This window comes from Drosophila grimshawi, unplaced genomic scaffold (assembly GCF_018153295.1).
Source record: "Drosophila grimshawi isolate 15287-2541.00 unplaced genomic scaffold, ASM1815329v1 contig_44, whole genome shotgun sequence".
In the NCBI taxonomy this organism is placed as follows: domain Eukaryota; kingdom Metazoa; phylum Arthropoda; class Insecta; order Diptera; family Drosophilidae; genus Drosophila; species Drosophila grimshawi.
In genome coordinates this window covers 20,153,930-20,172,718 of record NW_025063240.1, presented here as the reverse complement: position 1 = coordinate 20,172,718, position 18,789 = coordinate 20,153,930, and the positions used below count along the sequence as shown (strand labels likewise).

The 18,789-nt window shown below is 39.2% G+C and overlaps 2 protein-coding genes across 2 annotated transcripts in view; one reads left to right on the top strand and one right to left on the bottom strand.

Annotated features, from left to right (window-relative positions):
* LOC6556724 (BAI1-associated protein 3) overlaps positions 1–18,789 on the bottom strand; it is a 61,259-nt gene that overhangs the window by 37,420 nt on the left and 5,050 nt on the right. The gene's annotated exons all lie outside the window — the stretch shown is intronic.
* Positions 7,065–10,417, top strand: LOC6556676 (ubiquitin carboxyl-terminal hydrolase 7). The gene has a single exon (XM_001983532.2). The coding sequence runs from the start codon at positions 7,113–7,115 to the stop codon at positions 10,260–10,262; it is 3,150 nt and encodes a 1,049-aa protein (XP_001983568.1). The 5' UTR covers positions 7,065–7,112; the 3' UTR covers positions 10,263–10,417.

Below are 18,789 nucleotides of genomic sequence, written 5' to 3'. Positions count from 1 at the left end.
TCAGAGATTTCAAGCTTAAAATAATAAAAAGCAAAACAGATTGAAAAAAAAAAAACTTTATGCAAAGCACTTTATTGTTTAAATATTTGGTTTTGGTTTTTACTTGAAATTTGTATTTTAAACTACTTAAAGAACTGTTAAGCTGTTACCAATGTTCGCCCCTGTTCAATTCTATATATATACACATATATTTCTTTTTTTTTGGCATTTGTAATACTTTTTGACGCCCTCACGCATATGTGAAAATTCAATTTGTTATAATTTGAAAATTTCATTTTACGTTATGGAAATGCGCACGGTAAGCTGCCAAAAAAATCGAGAACACAAAGAAAACGCAGGCACAAACACACACACATACAGAGAGAGAGACACACACACACAAAGGGGGCGCGACAAAAAGCAATTTGTGGCAGCTTAAATGTCAATTCGAGTTTTCTTTTTATTTTTTGGTGGGTTATTGCAATCGGTTAGGCATTTGAGCATTTTGTTCTTGTTGTTGTTAGTGGCATGCAATAGTATGCTAAGCACAAGGTGCTTTGGCTATAAATAGCCAAACACGTCTTGGCCATTTTTAGACGATTTTTTGTATCTTGTGTATGTGTGTGTGTGTGTGTGTGTGTAGGCAACCACATAAAAATAAAGTTCTGTTTGTGCAGCTAAAAACAAATTGCAAACAATAAACAGAGCTGCCAACCTACGACAATGTACACATGTATGCCATAAATATACACACAAGCAAACATACACTCAAAAAGAAATCCCACTTAGTTTCAGAAAATATCTATAATATTTAGAAAGTATATATATTAAACGAAAGGTTATCTCTCAATCTATTAATCATGATTTATTTATTTGTATTTTACTTTTTTTTCTAAAAACAAAAAAACTTTCTAGTTTTTAGGTCAATTTTTAGTTTGCGCTGAGTTTTTTGCTGAGTGTAGCCATTAGCCGCCTAAAGATATTTTGGTTGAGCTTCAGTCAGGTGGCAACAACTTGTACCTGGCCGCCTACACAAAATTGTCAATGAAAATGTCGGTTTGGGTTTTTCATTGTGTGTCCTTCGTCCTGTGTTGTGCGCCATGTTGTGTTCTGGGTCCTGTGTCCTGCGTCCTTGCTGCTGCCTGTCAGTTTTCGGTTTTGCTTGTTTGTTGTCCAGGCAATTGTTTTTACCTTGTCTTCATTTGCTTTTGTTAATAGCTGCTGATGCTGGTTTTGATATTTTGGTCATTGATCCAAAAACTTGAGTTTTCAAGCATTTCAATTATTGCTTGTCTATCTTTGTCTGTCTCTTCTTATTTCTTTCTGTCGTTCATTTATTGATATTTCATTTAATTTTATGCCAAATTCTGTCAAATCACCGTCAAGTTTGCTGCCTTATCACAACAGATTATCATAACTGTCAAGCACCGAGAACAAAGGAGCTCAAAAATAGAAAATCCTCTTCCTGTCTCTCTCTTTCTCTCTTCGCCTCAGTCTCTATATCTCTCTCTCACTCTCTTCCTCTGTCTGTGAGATATTTCCAGTGCAACATGGCGTATGATTAATACGTTTAAATCATATTAAAGTCTTTGCAGTCAGCAGCAATATCTAAGCCAGCCCACTTTTATCTGCTTAGATATGGCTTTGTGTTTATATTATTATTACTATTACTATTTTTATTATTATTTATCTTATGTGTAAGAACAACAATAACAATGGCCCAGCTCAATAACTCAATCAGTTGCCGACGTAAACACAAACACACACGGCAAATAAAATTGATGCATTTGTGTGGAAAAGCGAAAATATCCCAATAAAATGTTATTTTCTTTCCCCACACACACACACACACACACACACACACGCGCGCGTAGTTATTACAACATCGATGAATCAAAGTAAATTACCAGAAATAAATGAGATAAATTTTAGTATGTGTATGCAATGAGCCAAGATACCTGTACAGGTTTATATACACACTCAGCAACTTATAGACAGCTTTATATGCTGTGTGCAGAGAAGAAAATGTGGATGAACCAATTTGCTCTATTTTCAATCGATTTTTAAAAGCTAAATAATTCTTTATTTAAGAACTCTTAATTTGAGTATAACTCTTATTTTGAGTATTTAGGCAAAGCTGACAACTTTTGAACTTCAACCAAAAAAACTTGAATAAATATTATCAACCAGGTAAAAGAGTATGTGAATGTAAGTCTTTATTTTTAACAGTGTATATATATATATACATATATGACAGGTAAGTTGAGTGGAGCTAAGTTTTGATTTTGCCTAGTTAAGCGAGCGAACTACTTCAAGATCTATATGTTGACCTAGAAACAAGAGAATATAACGCTAGTTGTCGCTATTATGAAAGCTGCCACTAAAAGGTGTCACTCCACCAAGGCAAGTGGCACACACACACCCACACACACACGTGTGTATATATATGCCCCGTAGCATATACAGGAAATTGAAAAAGTTTGTATTTTCCAGACATCCGATTCAGCTGAAGCTTCGCGTTGAGTGCGCCAACTAATTTAATAAAGCAACACGACATGGCCACTTTTAACAGCACACACACATCACACACACACACATCACACACACACACACATCACACACACACATCACACACACTAACTCATAATATCGCTACACATGTGCGTCAGCGCCCTCAAACATAAAATTGCTGCTGGCCGCGTTTGGCCTTTTGTTTAGCCATTTTCGAAAAAAAAACTTTCTTTGTCTAAGTAATCATATAAATATTTCTTTGTAAATGTGTTAGCCAACTTGTGTGTGTGTGTGTGATATGTATTGTGTGTGTCCAATTGTGTTATGTTGTGCGTTGCCCTAAAAACTTTGGCGTGTTGCGTGTTTATTAAAAACTTGCCCGCTTTTATTTACTGCTTAGGCCAACACGGCGTATGAGCAATATTCGGCTGCGAGACAGCTGAATTTTCTTTCCAAACAAGTTTTGAGTCATCGTAACATTTTCACATGAATTTCGGAAAAACAAAAGAGTTATCTGACTATTTAAATGTGATTTTAATTGAGAGATCAACTCAAAAAAAAAATATTGATTTTGAATAGAGGTTGAGTTCAATGACAAGAAGTCTTATTTTAATAAATATTTATATCTGATTCTATCTGGCACTGATTAATTACTGGGGTTGAAATTATCTTCTAAATATTTTTGATATTTTTAAACTGCTTATTTAAAAGGTTATGGATATAAAAGAAGTGAGAACAAGTTGCAGTAAAGTCTAGCTGACTGTAAAATACTCTGACTGGATAAAGCTATATATTCCCAGATTCAGGTCTGCAACTTCAAAGTTTAGCTCACATGAACGGGTAGATATATTGATGGACAGGACGACAACATTGCATGGCAAAAATTGCACAAGGCCAATATGCTTTCGATTCGATAATTACACACAATTAGTCAAAATATATTCACATTTAAGTGTTAATTTCAGAGCATAGCGCTGACTTTAAGCTCATGTTGTCTTCATCTATTTCGCGCTCTCTCTCTCTCTCTCTGTCTCTCTCTCTCTTTCTCTCTCTCTCTCTCTCTCCCTCTCTCTCTGTCTACGTGAAAGTAGACACAGTTGGTTACAATCCACTTATGCACACATCATAATTGACAGCAGCCCTTTCAAGCTAAGCTTAGAACTGGGCACTGATAGCTGCTCCTTGGCTGTTTAATTTATCGCACAGACGGCAAATATGTTTGCTTTTGTGCTGAGCAGCTCCGCCCACATGCCCCACCCATCTTACGTGGAACAGCAGTTGTGCCTGCTGTTATTGCGATAATAAACCCATTAAATTGCTGGTGGCGAAGACTGTCAACGTCAATGTGGTCGGTCCGATCTACGTGTGTCTGCTGCTTACGTGGTCAGCTTGGCTCGCCACGACGGCCATTGTGGCTTTTGCATACGCAACAACGCGTGGCAGATGAGCAACAGTAAAACAACAAGAATGTGCTAGTCGAGAGTGCACGACTTGCAGTTACGCAGTACCTAATTTTATCATTATCCGCTTGTTATTATAAGTTCATAGGGAAGGTATTCAAATGTGCTTATATCAGCTTGTCAAAGCAGAACCACAACTTTAACGCTTGGAACTCAGAACCTTATTGACACTATACAATAATAACGGTCATTTACAGTATAAACATAAATCGCGTGTGAGACGTGTGCTTTAAGGACGAACTCGAACCGCAGCTCAACATTTTTTTAAGAACCAGCAACAGGAATCGATATTATTATAGACCATATAGTAGCAATGACGGAAGTGAATACCGCGTAAGAATTTGAAACCAATTCATAAACCTTACCGGTACACATCACACTTTACCTAGCCGACCTATAACCGAAACACGTTTGGTTTGACATCCTGGTTAATGTGTCAAAAATCATTATTCTATTTTTATGAATATGTTTTTCACCATAAAATACAATATACTTGCTCCGCGATACAACATCAGCTATATACCTAGCACATAGATATCTATATATATTTATATACTTTATGCCACTTTTCCCCATTTTTATATAGGGTACAAACTATTGTCAGGCAAACCTACACCACGCTTGAAGCACTTTCAGGCAGACCAGCTATTAACCACAATTGAAGCTATTAACCACCATTGGAGCTATTAACCACCATTGGCGCTATTAACCACCATTGCAGCTTAAAGGTTTTACACTTTTATGTGACAGCTGTTTGCTTGTTTACATGCCCTGCCACACAGCACACCCCTTGCTCCCCTCTCCAGCCTACCTTAAGTGGGTCAATGTGCGTTGAACTGATTAGCGAGTAACGTTTTACCTTGGGGGCCAAGGTGCCCATAATTATGGTCAGTGATGACGAGTACAAGCTTTAAATGGCACGCAACAAGAAATGAGAGCGAGCCAAAAAATAGATGTTGCGCTCGAAGGACAACGCTTAAAGCCATATGTTGCCAAAAAAAAAAAGAAAAAGACGATAAGAAAAGAAAGGAAAGAAAAATGGACTCAAATGGCTCGCACATAAATTGTTTGCCGACGAAATCGATAATAATATCTATGTATATATATATATACATATATATATATATATATATTGGTGCTGCCCAAAGCGGCGTATACGTAATGTTCACATATTTTTATATATTTTCCTTTTTCCGGTTGGTTTTTTTTTTGTGTTCATCTTCTTCTTTTCGTCGTTTTTTGAGTCGTAATTTATGCCACGCCCCTGCCATAACGAAGCCAATAATATGGGAAATTATTATCACAAATATTCGTATAATACTCGCATTTTCGCTTCTGATTTCTTAGCGAGCCTCTGCCCCTCCCACTGCCCCCGCGCACCCCTCATTTACTTTTATGCATTATGCCTGCTGTTTGTTTGCTTATGCTTATGTCTGCTATTTTTGTATGTATTTGTGTGTGTGTTTTTCGGTGTCCTTCGGCAGCAAAGTTTTATGTCCTTTAGCGTTAAGGTTTTCATAAATTTTAAATGAAAATGTTTATGTTTATATTCATATTTATGGCCCCGCCCGTAGGCTCATTAGTAAGCCAAACTTGATGTCTTTATCTGTCAGATAAAGTCGCAGACAGCCGCTACCAAAAACAAAAACCAAAAAATAACAAATCACATTAAAACGCTGCAGTCGGCGTAATAATCTCTGTAGACTACAGCAATACTATTTTTGGTATTTTATTATAATTTTTTTTTATTTGTTTTTAAGTAACTTCGTAGTCATTGTGGTGAGGTGGGGGCAGGCTGGCAAGAATTGGGGCAAAGAGGTGGCCACTAATAGGATAAGGCAGCAGCTGAGAAAGAAAGCGAGGCATCCACGTCGACAGGGGCCACCAGTTCCCAGACAAGCCAAATGCCTCTGAGGCAGCTTTAATCAAAAAAGATTTAAGCAAAGCAATATCCTTGGGGTAGAATAGACTTCAAATACTTAGCAGTCTGTGAACAGGTCTAGACTGTACACTAAGAAGCCACCTTTTTAAATTTCTCAAGACACACACAGCAGACTGAAGATGGTGTAAACTCCTCTACAAACATGTAAAATCGAAAGATATGGAATGCTCAGCTCCGCAAAGATTTTTGAATTACTTCAAGAATAAGTGTTGATGGTGGAGCTATAGGCTCAGAAGGGGTTACATTACATCTAATATAATAATATAATAATAAGAACCTTAGCCCGGCTAGGAGTGGGTTGCGTGGGGATATAATAGAGGGTATGTGTGGGGCCCTGCTCTTGAAGGCGGCAACATAGACGCGATTGTCGTCGTTAACGTGTTCGCTGTTTGTCCGGGACTGATTATTCATGAGGAATCTCGTGTTATTGAATGCTGACCTCCGAGGGGAGACATCAGCTCAGCTCAGCCCCCTCCAAACCATTTTTCGTCTGAAAGTTGAAAGCATAACTGGTGGGTTTTGGTCGGGATAACTTGATAAATTAAGTTTCTCGTCTTCCTATGGGAGCCATATGATATAGTAATCCGATCTCTATGATTCGTGGTCACGCATATTGAACAAGTTTAGTTTTAAACAAAATAGTTTTTCATACAAGAACTCATCCTTTATCTGATTATGCCTTTGACAGCTATTTGATGTTGTCGTCTGATTTCAATAATTTTTTAATCAAGTACTGGAAGCGTACAGCATTGTTTATCCAATCAATGGTATATTTAATATCATTGCATTGTTTCATTCTAATTGTAAATACCAAAGTACTTAAAACGATTCTATTGTCAATAATCAACCCTGTGATTCGATCTTTACGCTTGCAATATTTACGATTTATCGATTCTTATTTAACTCATCGCTAGCCGAGTGCACCAACAGCAGGAACGCCGCGCCATAATAAAATAATATGGTGTAATTCGACCGATTCGACAACGACAATTGTATGGGTAAAATACTTTCAAAAAACAATTAAATATACACAAAACACAGATTATTCCTGAGTGAAAAATTCACAAACAACACAGATAACTGACCATTTCAGAGCTGTCATCGACTTGCTGTTAACCAAAAAAAATCTAACCTAAAAAAAGCAGTGACAACTAAAAAAAAAAAGAAAAGACAAATATATTGAATAAAATAATATTCAAGCAGCTAAATCAGCTATAACAATGGACGGCGACGATATTGTGCAAAAGGAGAAGGCGGAGGATCAGGATGAATTCCGTGCGGAGGCCACAATCTCGGCGACGTTGAAGAACGTGGCGCAGATAAAGCGGGATCAATTGTCTCCACCGGTCTATGTGCGAACGCTGCCCTGGCGAATACTGCTCAAGCCAAACGATTCGAATCTGGGCTTCTTTCTGCAGTGCAATGGTGAGAATAATTCATCCAGCTGGTCGTGCTACGCCAAAGCCGAGCTGCGTCTCAAGTGCCACAAATTAGATGCGCCAGCCGCTCGAAAGCGACCCATCAAGCATATATTCTGCGCCAAGGCAAACGATTTTGGTTATATGAACTTCATCAGCATGTCCGAGCTGCTTAATCCTGACAATCATTTTATGGACAATGGCAGCATTACGCTCGAGGTGGATTTGGTGGCAGAGGCACCGCATGGCGTCCCTTGGGACTCTAAGAAGCATACGGGCTATGTGGGCCTGAGGAATCAGGGTGCGACCTGCTACATAAATTCGCTATTGCAAATGTTGTATTTCACGAATTCGTTGCGTTTGTGCGTCTATCGTGTTCCCACCGAGGCGGATGATATTAATAAATCGATGTGTTTAACGCTGCAGCGGGTCTTTCATGGCATGCAGTTCTCGGATCGACCGGTGGGTACGAAACGACTAACAAAATCGTTTGGTTGGCAGACCATTGATATGTTGATGCAACAGGATGTTCAGGAATTTCTGCGTGTCTTCCTCGAGAAGTTGGAGTCGAAGATGCGTGGCACTTGCCTCGAGGGCACCATTCCGGCCCTGTTCGAAGGCGAAATGTCGTCGTATATTAAATGCAAGAATATCGATTTTAATAGCACACGTTACGAGACGTTCTACGACATTCAGCTGAACATCAAGGATATGAAGAACATCTATGAATCCTTTCAGTATTATGTGGCATCCGAAGCACTCGAGGGAGATAATAAATATGATGCTGGCGTGCATGGACTGCAGGAGGCGAGCAAAGGTGTCATCTTCACAGCGTTGCCACCAGTGCTGCACTTGCATCTGATGCGTTTCCAATACGATGCCAAAAGAGATATTTCGACAAAGTATAACGATCGCTTTGAGTTCTACGAACAAATCAATCTAGATCCTTATCTGGCAAAGCAGGCGATGACCCCAGCTGATTATGTGCTCCATGCCGTGCTGGTGCATTCGGGCGACATTCATGGCGGTCACTATGTGGTCTTCATCAATCCGAAGGCCGATGGACGCTGGTACAAGTTTGATGATGAGATCGTGACCACTTGTCGCAAGGAGGAGGCCATCGAACACAATTATGGTGGCATCAATGATGAAATTAAATTTCACTCCAAGTCCACAAATGCCTATATGCTTGTCTACATGCGACAATCGCATCTGGATCGCATTCTAATAGACATACCCCAATGTGAGATATCCAGTGATCTGCTGGAGCGTTTCGATTTGGAGCGTCGCATTGATATGGTGTGTCGCAAGCAGCACATTGAGGCGCATCTCCATTTGACAATCAACATCATACTCGAGGAGCATTTTGAAGCACATCAAAAGTTCCGACTCTTCGACACGGAGTCGATGACAGCTTTCAAATCGTTCAAACTCCAACGAAATCTAACTGTTGACAATATCGTTGAACTGCTGTCGAGCGCATTCGGAGTGCCTCGGCATCGGATGCGCTTATGGGGCATGTGCAGCATTGCAGCAAAGGACCAAAAGTTTATGTACATTGACGTCGAGGCGTATGCGATGCGCACCCTCAACGAGATACCCAACGATGTCCAAAAGCCCTGGTGCATATTCCTTGAATTGGCCCAAGCCGACTGCCCGGGGCGACTGCCTCCATTCAATCCCCAGCTGGACGTGCTGCTCTTTCTCAAGTTTTACGATGCACGCCGGCAGCATCTCAATTACATTGGATGCACACAGCAACCCTTGAATCGTCGGCTCTGCGAACTGGTGCCGGAAATCAATCGAAAACTTGGCTTCGCATCCAACACCAAGTTGACCGTTTTTGATGAGTATGCCGGTTGGAAGATACACGACCTTGAGGAGCCCATTGGAAATTTACTCAATATGGCGCCGAAGCAGTTGCAGGGCACCATTTTGATATTTGAACGTGAAAATGTGGATGCAAAATTGGATTTACCCACCGTTGCGGATTATTTGATGGATGTCGTCTCGCGCATCGAGATCAGTTTCAGCGACAAAGCCAATCCCTATGAACCGGATTTTACGCTCGAACTCTCACCACGCTGCAACTACGATCAGTTGGCCCAAACGGTGGCTGTCCACCTCAACACTGATCCGACCAAGCTGCAGTTTTTCAAGTGCATCAGCTATGACTGGAAAATGCCCGGCGTTGATGTGCCCTACACGTATACGGGCACTATCAATGATCTGTGGACGCAGCCAAAGGAAAGCTCGAAAAAGCATTTGTTCTATCAGAAACTATCGTTGAGCATTCATGAGCTGGACAACAAAAATGTGTTCAAATGCATTTATGTATCGAACAATTTGAAGGAGGAAAAGAAACTCGTTCTCTATCCGAATAGAAATGATACGGTTAGGGAACTGCTCGATAAGGCAGCGAAAGTGTTGACATTTACCGATTCCAGCCAGAAGAAGCTGCGTCTGCTGCGTGTGAGCAATCACAAGATTGTTGCCATCTGCAAGAATTACGAACCGATAGATGGGCTTAGAGTCGATTTATCGACGGCAAGGATATCCATTTATCGTATCGAGGAGATACCCAATGAGGAGGCACAACTCGATGAGAATGAGCTGCTCATTCCAGTGGCTCATTACACCAATGATCTGAGGAATGCATTTGGAGTGCCGTTTCTGATAAAGGTGCGGCATAAGGAACCGCATGGGGCAGTCAAGCAACGCATTCAGCGGCGCCTCAATGTGCCCGACACAGAGTGGGAGCACTACAAGTTTGTCGTCTGCATCACCTTACATCTAACCATCGATGTCAGCGACAATTCACTGTTCGATCTGGTCGCCTTTCGCAACTGGTCGGGCATCGAAATGGGCCAGTTGCCGTTCTTTGGACTCGATCATATTAATAAGACGCGCAAGCGCGAATCATCCGAGAAGGCCATCAAAATCTACAACTAAATGAATTTTTATGTCCTTTCAACCAAGTTAATGATACATTTTTATATATGAAAAAATATAACATGAATGCTCTAGTCAAGAGATTCTTATTGGACATTTTCGTATAAATGAAATCAACTTTAGTTTCCAATTAGACTTATTTGCTTACAAGCGTGGAAGTCAAATGTAACAAAGAGATAATTACATATGAAATACAAGTCTTGTTGTAATTAAATAAAATGAAAACTCCATAAGATAAATCAGATCAAGATCTGAGCTGCTCTGTGCTCTTATCGGTTGTCTCTCTTATATATATGTGCATTTGTATGTGTGTGTGTGTTTATGCATGGGCACAGCTGAAAAAAGAAAGCAAAAACTACAACTAATTGCATACAACGATCTCTCCCACGCTCTCTCAAACTGCTCTGCGCTCTTATCCGTTGTCTCTCTTCATATAAATGAGCATTTGTATGTGTGCATGTGTGTGTGCGAGTGTTGTACATATGCTTATGCATGGATACAGTTGGAAAGAGACAGCTACACATTTTAAGCCTACAACTAATTGCATAAAAGTTTTCCTTTTCTGGCTGGCGCAACCTTTTCTCTTAAATGTTGTCTTTTTTTTTGTTGCAAATTTAATGTTTGTTTTGTCAACTGTCAATTTCAATGGGTGCTCCTCTCTTTTTTTCGTTTTAACAGGTTTTTATTTTGCGCGCAATTTTGCATGTCAAGCTGGCAACTTCATTTGGCGTTTATTGACAGCGACAAGAGGCAAACACAATTGGAGAGCCTAACGGTAACGACAACGACAACGAGCAACGGGCAACGGGCAACAACACTAACGACACAACACAGACAACAACAATAAGCTGTAACTTTTTATCAAGTTATTAACTTATCTAATTCGATTATGGGCGCTCTGCCCAAGGAGCAAAGCTGAGCAGAGCAGAGCGCTGGGCAGAGAGTTGGCGTTTACATAGCAAGCAATTCAATTAGAGCTGTGCGGCAACAACAAAATGGCTGCCCAGACAGACAAAGAGAGCAATAAAGGATAGACATAGAATTCAGACAGACAGATAAGTCAGACAGAGTGAGAGCGAGAGAGAGAGGCAACATAGCGGGACCTTGGGCGAATGTTAAATGAAAGCAGACAAAAGGTCTCAGTCTGCTTTTCTTTTTACATTCTCTTTGGACTAGTGAAAGTCTTTTCGTGTTCTCAAATAGATTTTAGTTGCCGCCAATGTCAGCAAGTTCAAGCGATCCATCAAATTTCAATGAATTCGATTATTTGTGCTTTTTCCAACACTTAGCATACATATTTAGTGCTTATAAGCAGCTCTTAAATAATACAACAATATTTCACTAATTTTTGTATTTCTTTCTCTTATTCCCAGTTTGTTGTCTGTGTGTGTGTTTTATTTGTTATCAGAGAATTCTTTGTGTCTCAAACACTTGGCCATTTTGTTCATGTAAATTTGTTGGCCCTTAAAGCGAGCGTTTTTGTTGCCGCTTTTGTTGCCACTTGTTTGTATTAGCATTGTTGCCGCACTGTGCGTGACTTGCAGTTTAGCACATTCACAATGGAGCATTGTAGCCATAGTTGTACCCTGTGAAATTAATTAGGCAAAAGGTATATAGGTATGCATAAGCATCTATGGTATTGATTTTTCCATTAATTTTCATTTATTCTAATATAAAGAAAACAAATACCTAACAAAGAAAAGCTTTGTTTCATGGACAAAAAACTAAACCCATTTCCATTCTAGGCATAATTTTGTTTATGATTGATTTTATATTCAAATTTGATTACAATTTTCTAACAATTGGAAGCTCTATGAATAATAAGTATTTTTCAGTCGTGTAATTCTCAATGAAAATCATTGCTTGAATTGTTTTTGCATATTTGATGTAATTTTATTTTTTATTTGTGCTGGCATTGTTTGGTAATTGATTTGCAAAATGAAAGCAGAATGCAAAGAACAACAAAACTTGTACAAAATGAAAATGAGATGCTGACCAGTCGACTTCCCGCTCCTCACCCGGTACCAACCCCCTAACTCCTACTGCATCCCCCAATTTGCTGAGTTTTCCAATCAAAGTTGTCGTTGTTCGCCGTTATTGAAAGAAGCTTAATGCCCAAATAAGCTGTCCATTATTCAGGAGCATGTGCGAGTGCTCTGCACAAAACACACACACCCCCCTAACACACACACACACAGACACACACACACACACACTCGACACACACTCGAACACACACACACTCCAACATAACACATAAAACTTTTTTCATTTCTGGCATTCAAATGCGCACAGAATGCAGAGGCGTTGTTAAGTGAGGGATAGGGGCTGTGTGCTAGGGGGGTGGGAGGGGGGTTGGTACCTCATGGTCTCATGCATTATGCGCATTGTTTGTCAACAGACAAAAGCAACTTTTTATGCTTTCCCTGTTGCCCAAAAAAAAAAAAGAAAACCATTTTTTGTATGTTATCTTTTGAAAAAGCAATAGAAGAACTTCTTTCAGCTCCCCGTGGGCTGTCCAAGGCAGCAGGAATAAATCACGTACGCACATGGAAGTAGTTCAAGGGAGGAAGGAGCAGGCGGGTTAGACAGTTACGTGTGGCTGCATAAGCGTGATCGATATACCTAAAAAGGAAACCGAGTTGTGTGCTAATTTTCATGCAATAACAACATCAATTACCAAAAAGAAGACTAAGAAGTTAGAGTGTGGATGGGCGTGGAGGTTGCAACAGCAACATCAAGTTGCCACAGCAGGAATATATATATATAGAGAGAGAGAGAGTGAGAGAGAGGTAGACAAAGAGAGCAAGATTCAAAGCTGCCAAGCTGAAATTTCTTTGGTTAACTTCAAGACAACAAGACAGGTATCCGAATCTGGCAGACAGCAAGAATGGTTAAGGCTGGAGGAGATGGAGGAGCAGCAGCAGGGGGAGGAGGTGGGCGCCCAGTGAGCGTAGCATGCACTTGGAGGCACATTTGTTGTTTGTTAATATAATTAAGCGATTTGACGCCGCCCGCAATCTGCTTAAGGTTGTTTTTAATTAATTTTTTGCGTTTTGTTTATTTTTACTTAATTACGAAAGAAGTGGAAATGTGTGTACCGTCTCCAAGCTGATAAAAGCATGTGTGTGCGAGTGTGTGTGTGAGTGTGTGTTTGAGTGTGTATGATGTTTATTCAAGTGTGTGCTGTACAACAAAAAGCAGTCAAATGGCTGAACGAGTTAGGAACAAAAGGCAGCTGAAAAGTCTGGCAATGACATTGTTGCTGACAGCATTTGCAGTTTATTTGCGAATAACTCAAATGAACACTCTAAAAAAAGGTAGACGTAGTAAACAGAACTTATTTAGAATTTCTAGAAATGAAGTTAATCAATTCTGTATTAAAAATTTGATTTTTTTTTAATTTTAATGTAGTCTCCGAATGGAAGCCGTTAAGTTCTGAAATTAAACATCGTAATTAGAGCATCGACATCATTTCTAGAACATAAGTCTATCATTTCTCAAATACAAGTTTTGTATTTTTAAATTTTTAAAGCAGTCTCCAAACATTTAATTTCCTTTGCCAGCTTTTCAGCTGCAAGTTGCCAAATCGGAATGGAAACCGCAACTTTACCGATTCAAGTTTAAGCCGGAATTGAATATTTACAAAATATCTTTAAATTCAAAACGGAACCGATTGCAATTTCCAAACCAATTTCCAGATCACAACTTTTACCATACCGCATCGAAATGCGCTTCGGCTCAACAGCAATAAGTTTTTTTTTGAAAATGACAAGAATTTCTAAATAAATAATATACTTTTTTAGCTGAAGCGTTGCGACCTTTTCAAAAGTTGTTTGCAACTGTCAAGATATATCTATTTGTTTGCTGCATGTAGAACTTAACTTGGCCAATGGCCTTAAACTGTAAACTGACTGTCTGACTGAGTGACTGACAATGGCAAGAAGAGCGCCAAGAGTTAACTAAATGCTTGACAGTTGCAACTAGCGTCCGCTGCTCTCAAAGCCAAGACGAATCCTGCCCCACACTTGCCCCGAATAGAGGCAGGCAACAGTCGCGCCGCTTCCGTCTCCATCCGCCCTCCTCCGTCCTGCATCTACTTTGCTTAAAAGTTTTGCCATCGCTGTCGCTGACAGCCGCTGCGGCAAGTTGAAGCTGCCTGTCGTGTTCGCCTTCGCCTTCGCCTTCTGCTTCTGCTTTTTCTTTTGCCTGTGCCTTCGCCTTGCTATCCTTAAGTCGCGTGACAGCCTGCTCGGCTCCAACCTCTGTCTGCTTGCTAGCCTTATATCCGTTGCCGCAGCGCTTCCTGTTTACAATTTAAACTAATAAGCAGCCAAAGCGTTGACAACAACAATTTTGTCCGCTTCGTTTTCAATCTTCATTTCATTCGCCACTTTTTGTCATATTCAATACAAGTTGACAGACGACCCTCTCCATACATGCGATATACATAAATATATACAGATATATATGTATTTACATATTATTTGCAAATATTGGCTGGCGTGGGCAAACAGCAAAAGCAACAACACAAAGCAAAGGCAGGCCAGAAATGTTTACCCAATAACCGTTGCAGAGAACTTGAAGTTGTTAGCCCAACGGAAACTATCAAATATTATTATATGATAGATTTTATACGATTAAGCAAATAGGAATGTCGTCATGTAAGCAGTCGATATCCTTAAAGTTGTTATTCAATTCAGCTTAAACTCATATTAGTCTGTGAAAACTATGGATTGTTTTTAGTCGATATTAAATAAATAAATAATAATATTGATTCCTGTAACTGGTTCTAAAAAAAATGTTGAATTTCAACGGTTCCTATTATAAATATCAATTACTCTGCTCATAACTGTTATAAAACAATAAATCATACTTTATTTGAATTAATTTAATTATCATCATTCGATATACAATTACTTTTCTAATTATTATTATTATTTGGTAAACTCTCAATTCATCAAAAAATTATAATGTGCCACAATTATCTTCACCCAATTAACCTCAAATATGAAACTTGACAGCTATTTCATAAAGTTAATTTAGTAACACTTAAGAATTCAGAATTCGAGTCTGTTAAGTGCTGTAGTCATCATAATGATAAGTAAGATATATAGTCGTCAAATACTTAGTTGAAGCATACATATATACATATATATATATTAGACATTCCTTGGCTATTTAATAGCAAAATTCCTCTTTAGAATTTTGAAATTTTGCAGATATTTTAATGTTGCTTTTGGCTGAGCTGCTGCCACAGCTGCGTTGCCACTTGTTGTAAACTCAATTAAGTTGGAAAATTTTTGAGTAAACTTTGAAAAGGATGCGGATAAATATTTGAAGATACTCAAATGTGAAGAGCACTCCACAAAAAGCAGTAGCAGAAGCAGAAGCACAACTGGAAGCGCAATCAAATTGTCAGCATAACAATAAATTAGAACCAAGCCACAGAAGTTGCCCAACTAACAAGCAAAAAAGCATGCAATAATATATATATATAAAGCTACTTTCTTCCACTTTCTCTTTTTAAGAACTTGCGTGCATTATTTTTAATAATTATTATGCAAAAAGGGGCAGGCTGAGCAGGCGGTGAGTTGCGCAAACAACGGCCAGACTGACAGCCTGACAGCTGAGTGTGCGTCTCTCTGCTGGCGTCCCCCACAACCCGATAGGCTGCGCCACACTTAGAGAATTTTGTACACAAATCAAATGCAGACGATTGCGAGGGTAGAACAAGCTAGATAAGCTAACGAAGGAGCGTAAATGCAATAATGATTTATACTTATTGTATAATTTTCTAAATTGAATTGAATCCTCCAAAGAACAGAAATTTTTATAATACTATGCGAAACCATGAACGGAATCGGAATCACCCTTTTACCTATTGAAATTCAAAATGGGAATTGGAAACTAAATATAAAATGTGATCTGCTTAATCTGGTATACGAAAACTTATATGCCCAATTTGAAGTCTCTAGTTCTTATAGTCTCTGAGATCCTAAATGGCTAAATGAACTAAGCTAGTAAGCTAATCACGAATATATATACGTTCCGGGGTTGCACATGCTTTCTTAATCTTAATCGGATACCGATTGAAAGCAAACCGAAATCTTTACGGGAATCTTTACACTTTGCGCACGCAAAATCTGATTTATACATACTGAATTATAGAATAGAAAAGAATTGTTCTCAAAAAGAAGGAAAGACATTTTATAGCAGTAACCAATTAAGAACAGATTTTTTGTAAAAGTGTAGGCCTGTCAGTAGATGCCAGGCAAACGCCCACCTTTTGAACGACACACAATGTTTGCGTTATCTCATTTAACACTTGAAGAACTTTTTACACACACTCAGTCACACACACACACACACACACTCCAACACACACACACGTGCGTGTCTACTGTCGCTTTTGTTGTTATTTTAAGTGGGCGTGCGACAAAAGAGGAGCCTGCCCCCGGGACAGGCCACCCGGTCTACCCCATAAGCAGTCTGTCTGTCTGTCTGGCCAAGCATCGCATTTGCACATTAACTGTGTGAAAAATTATGATTGAGCTATAAAACAGTCAGCTGCGCTTAGCTGGAAAACGCACCTGAGCACAAAACTTAGCAGAAGCAGTAGAGAAAGCAGCAACAGCAGTCGGCCAAGTTAGCAAGTTTAGCCAAAGGACCTTTAGGCCAAAACATATGTGTGTGTGCAAAAATCTCTCTCACTCTGCGTGTGTGAAGAGAAAGTTTTTGGCAAGCGTATCGGGCAGGATGTGTGCCCGAAGGGGCGGCTTTAAGTAACTTAACACACACACACATGGAAATAGACACACACACACATACACACACACACACACACTAGCAAGAAATAAACACAAAAAAGGGAAATTTGCACTTTGTCTTTGCTTCCGCTTCCGCTGGGTCAGAACTTGAACAGCAGCTGTTGTCGACTAATGAGCCTCTCCTCGATGTTAACCAGAGCGCAATATCCCCAGAGAAACACAATTAGCCACTACGCATGAGAAAGGGAAGTGTGTGTGTGGGCGTGGTTGGTTGATAGTGGTTGCCTTGCATATGGCATTAATATTAAATATACCCACCACTACTACTCTATTAGCTGTTTTGACCCGGCTTCTTTTCAATTGACTTGTTGGTCATTAATAATAAACGCTGTCTATAAATCAATCATACGACAAGCTGATAAACATCACACGCTAACCAATACACGCAATGCAGCACAGATACACAAATACACTGCAAGAAAATGGTTGTTTTGGAATACAAGTGAAAGCATTTTTAATTTATCTATTGAATTTTCTGCAGGATTCAAATAAAAGCAAGACAAAACTGCCTTGTCAAGCTATGGATTTTACTTGCATACACTTTAAAATAAGTTTACCACTAAAGTGGCAACATTTTTCATGTATTTGTAGAGCTATTTTTTGAGCTGAATTCGGTTTTGTATTTATATTTGAAATAAATAAAAGGCCAATACAAGTATATTTGTGCTGGCTCCAGGTCAAGTGCTTTTTTTATTGTTTATATACAGTTCAATTTATTTGGAGTCCCTTCGGAATTCGTTTTCAGTGAGAGATGCCCAGCCTTCTGCTAGTTAGCTGTGAAGTTTGAAACACTGAAGACGAATCCCGACGGGTTTGAAGTTTCCCAAGTTGTAATATGAAATGTTTTTTTTTCAATTGATTTCTTATTTATGTTTTATACTTTAGTTAATTGCTTTATTATTCACTGTATTTTTTGTATTTCAAACAGAAAAAGAACGATCAATTGTTTGATTTAAATGTGTTTTCTACAAATACATATATAAACAAGTAGGGTCGGTTTTTTGCAGTGTAACTACAAATATGGCAACCAGCACATACATAAGTTCGTAAATACGTTAAGGACAATAAGCACTACGCAATTTGTGCGGATGCTTTGGTGGCACTTATTGGATTTTATGCGAGTCAAAGTGAAAAACCCGACTGCTATTTATAGATACTTTCAGCACACTCCAAGCAACAGTTGCAAGTAGCTAAAGCTATTTATAGACTCGTGATAGATAGAGCAGAGTACGTGAGCGAGAGAGAGAGAGAGAGAGAGAAAGAGAGGGAGAGAGGGAGAGAGAGAAAGACAGAATCTAAGAGACAGAGAGAGTAATCAATGGCATTCGTCCATGTTCTAAAAATAGCCAAAGCTGCCTCTGCAATTTGCATGTTGCATGCAACGCAGCGCATCAAGCACTTCCGACGAATCCTCACTTAATATTAATCCTCTGCTGCTGACTGGACAAATTTTCACCTCTTTTATTCAGTTTTGAATGCAATTATTATAATGCCCAATGGAGAAATAAGCTGTTCAAATTGTGCGCCATATTCAAATAAGTTCATATTTTAAACGTAAGAGTTTCTAGTTGCCTTAAGTGCATTTTGTGACTTTCAACTTTGCCCCAGAGGAAATATTTATGTTGCAGCTGCAGCGTATATTTTTTTATATATTTTTTTCGATCCTTTCAATACCCTGTACTGTATCAGGATGGGGT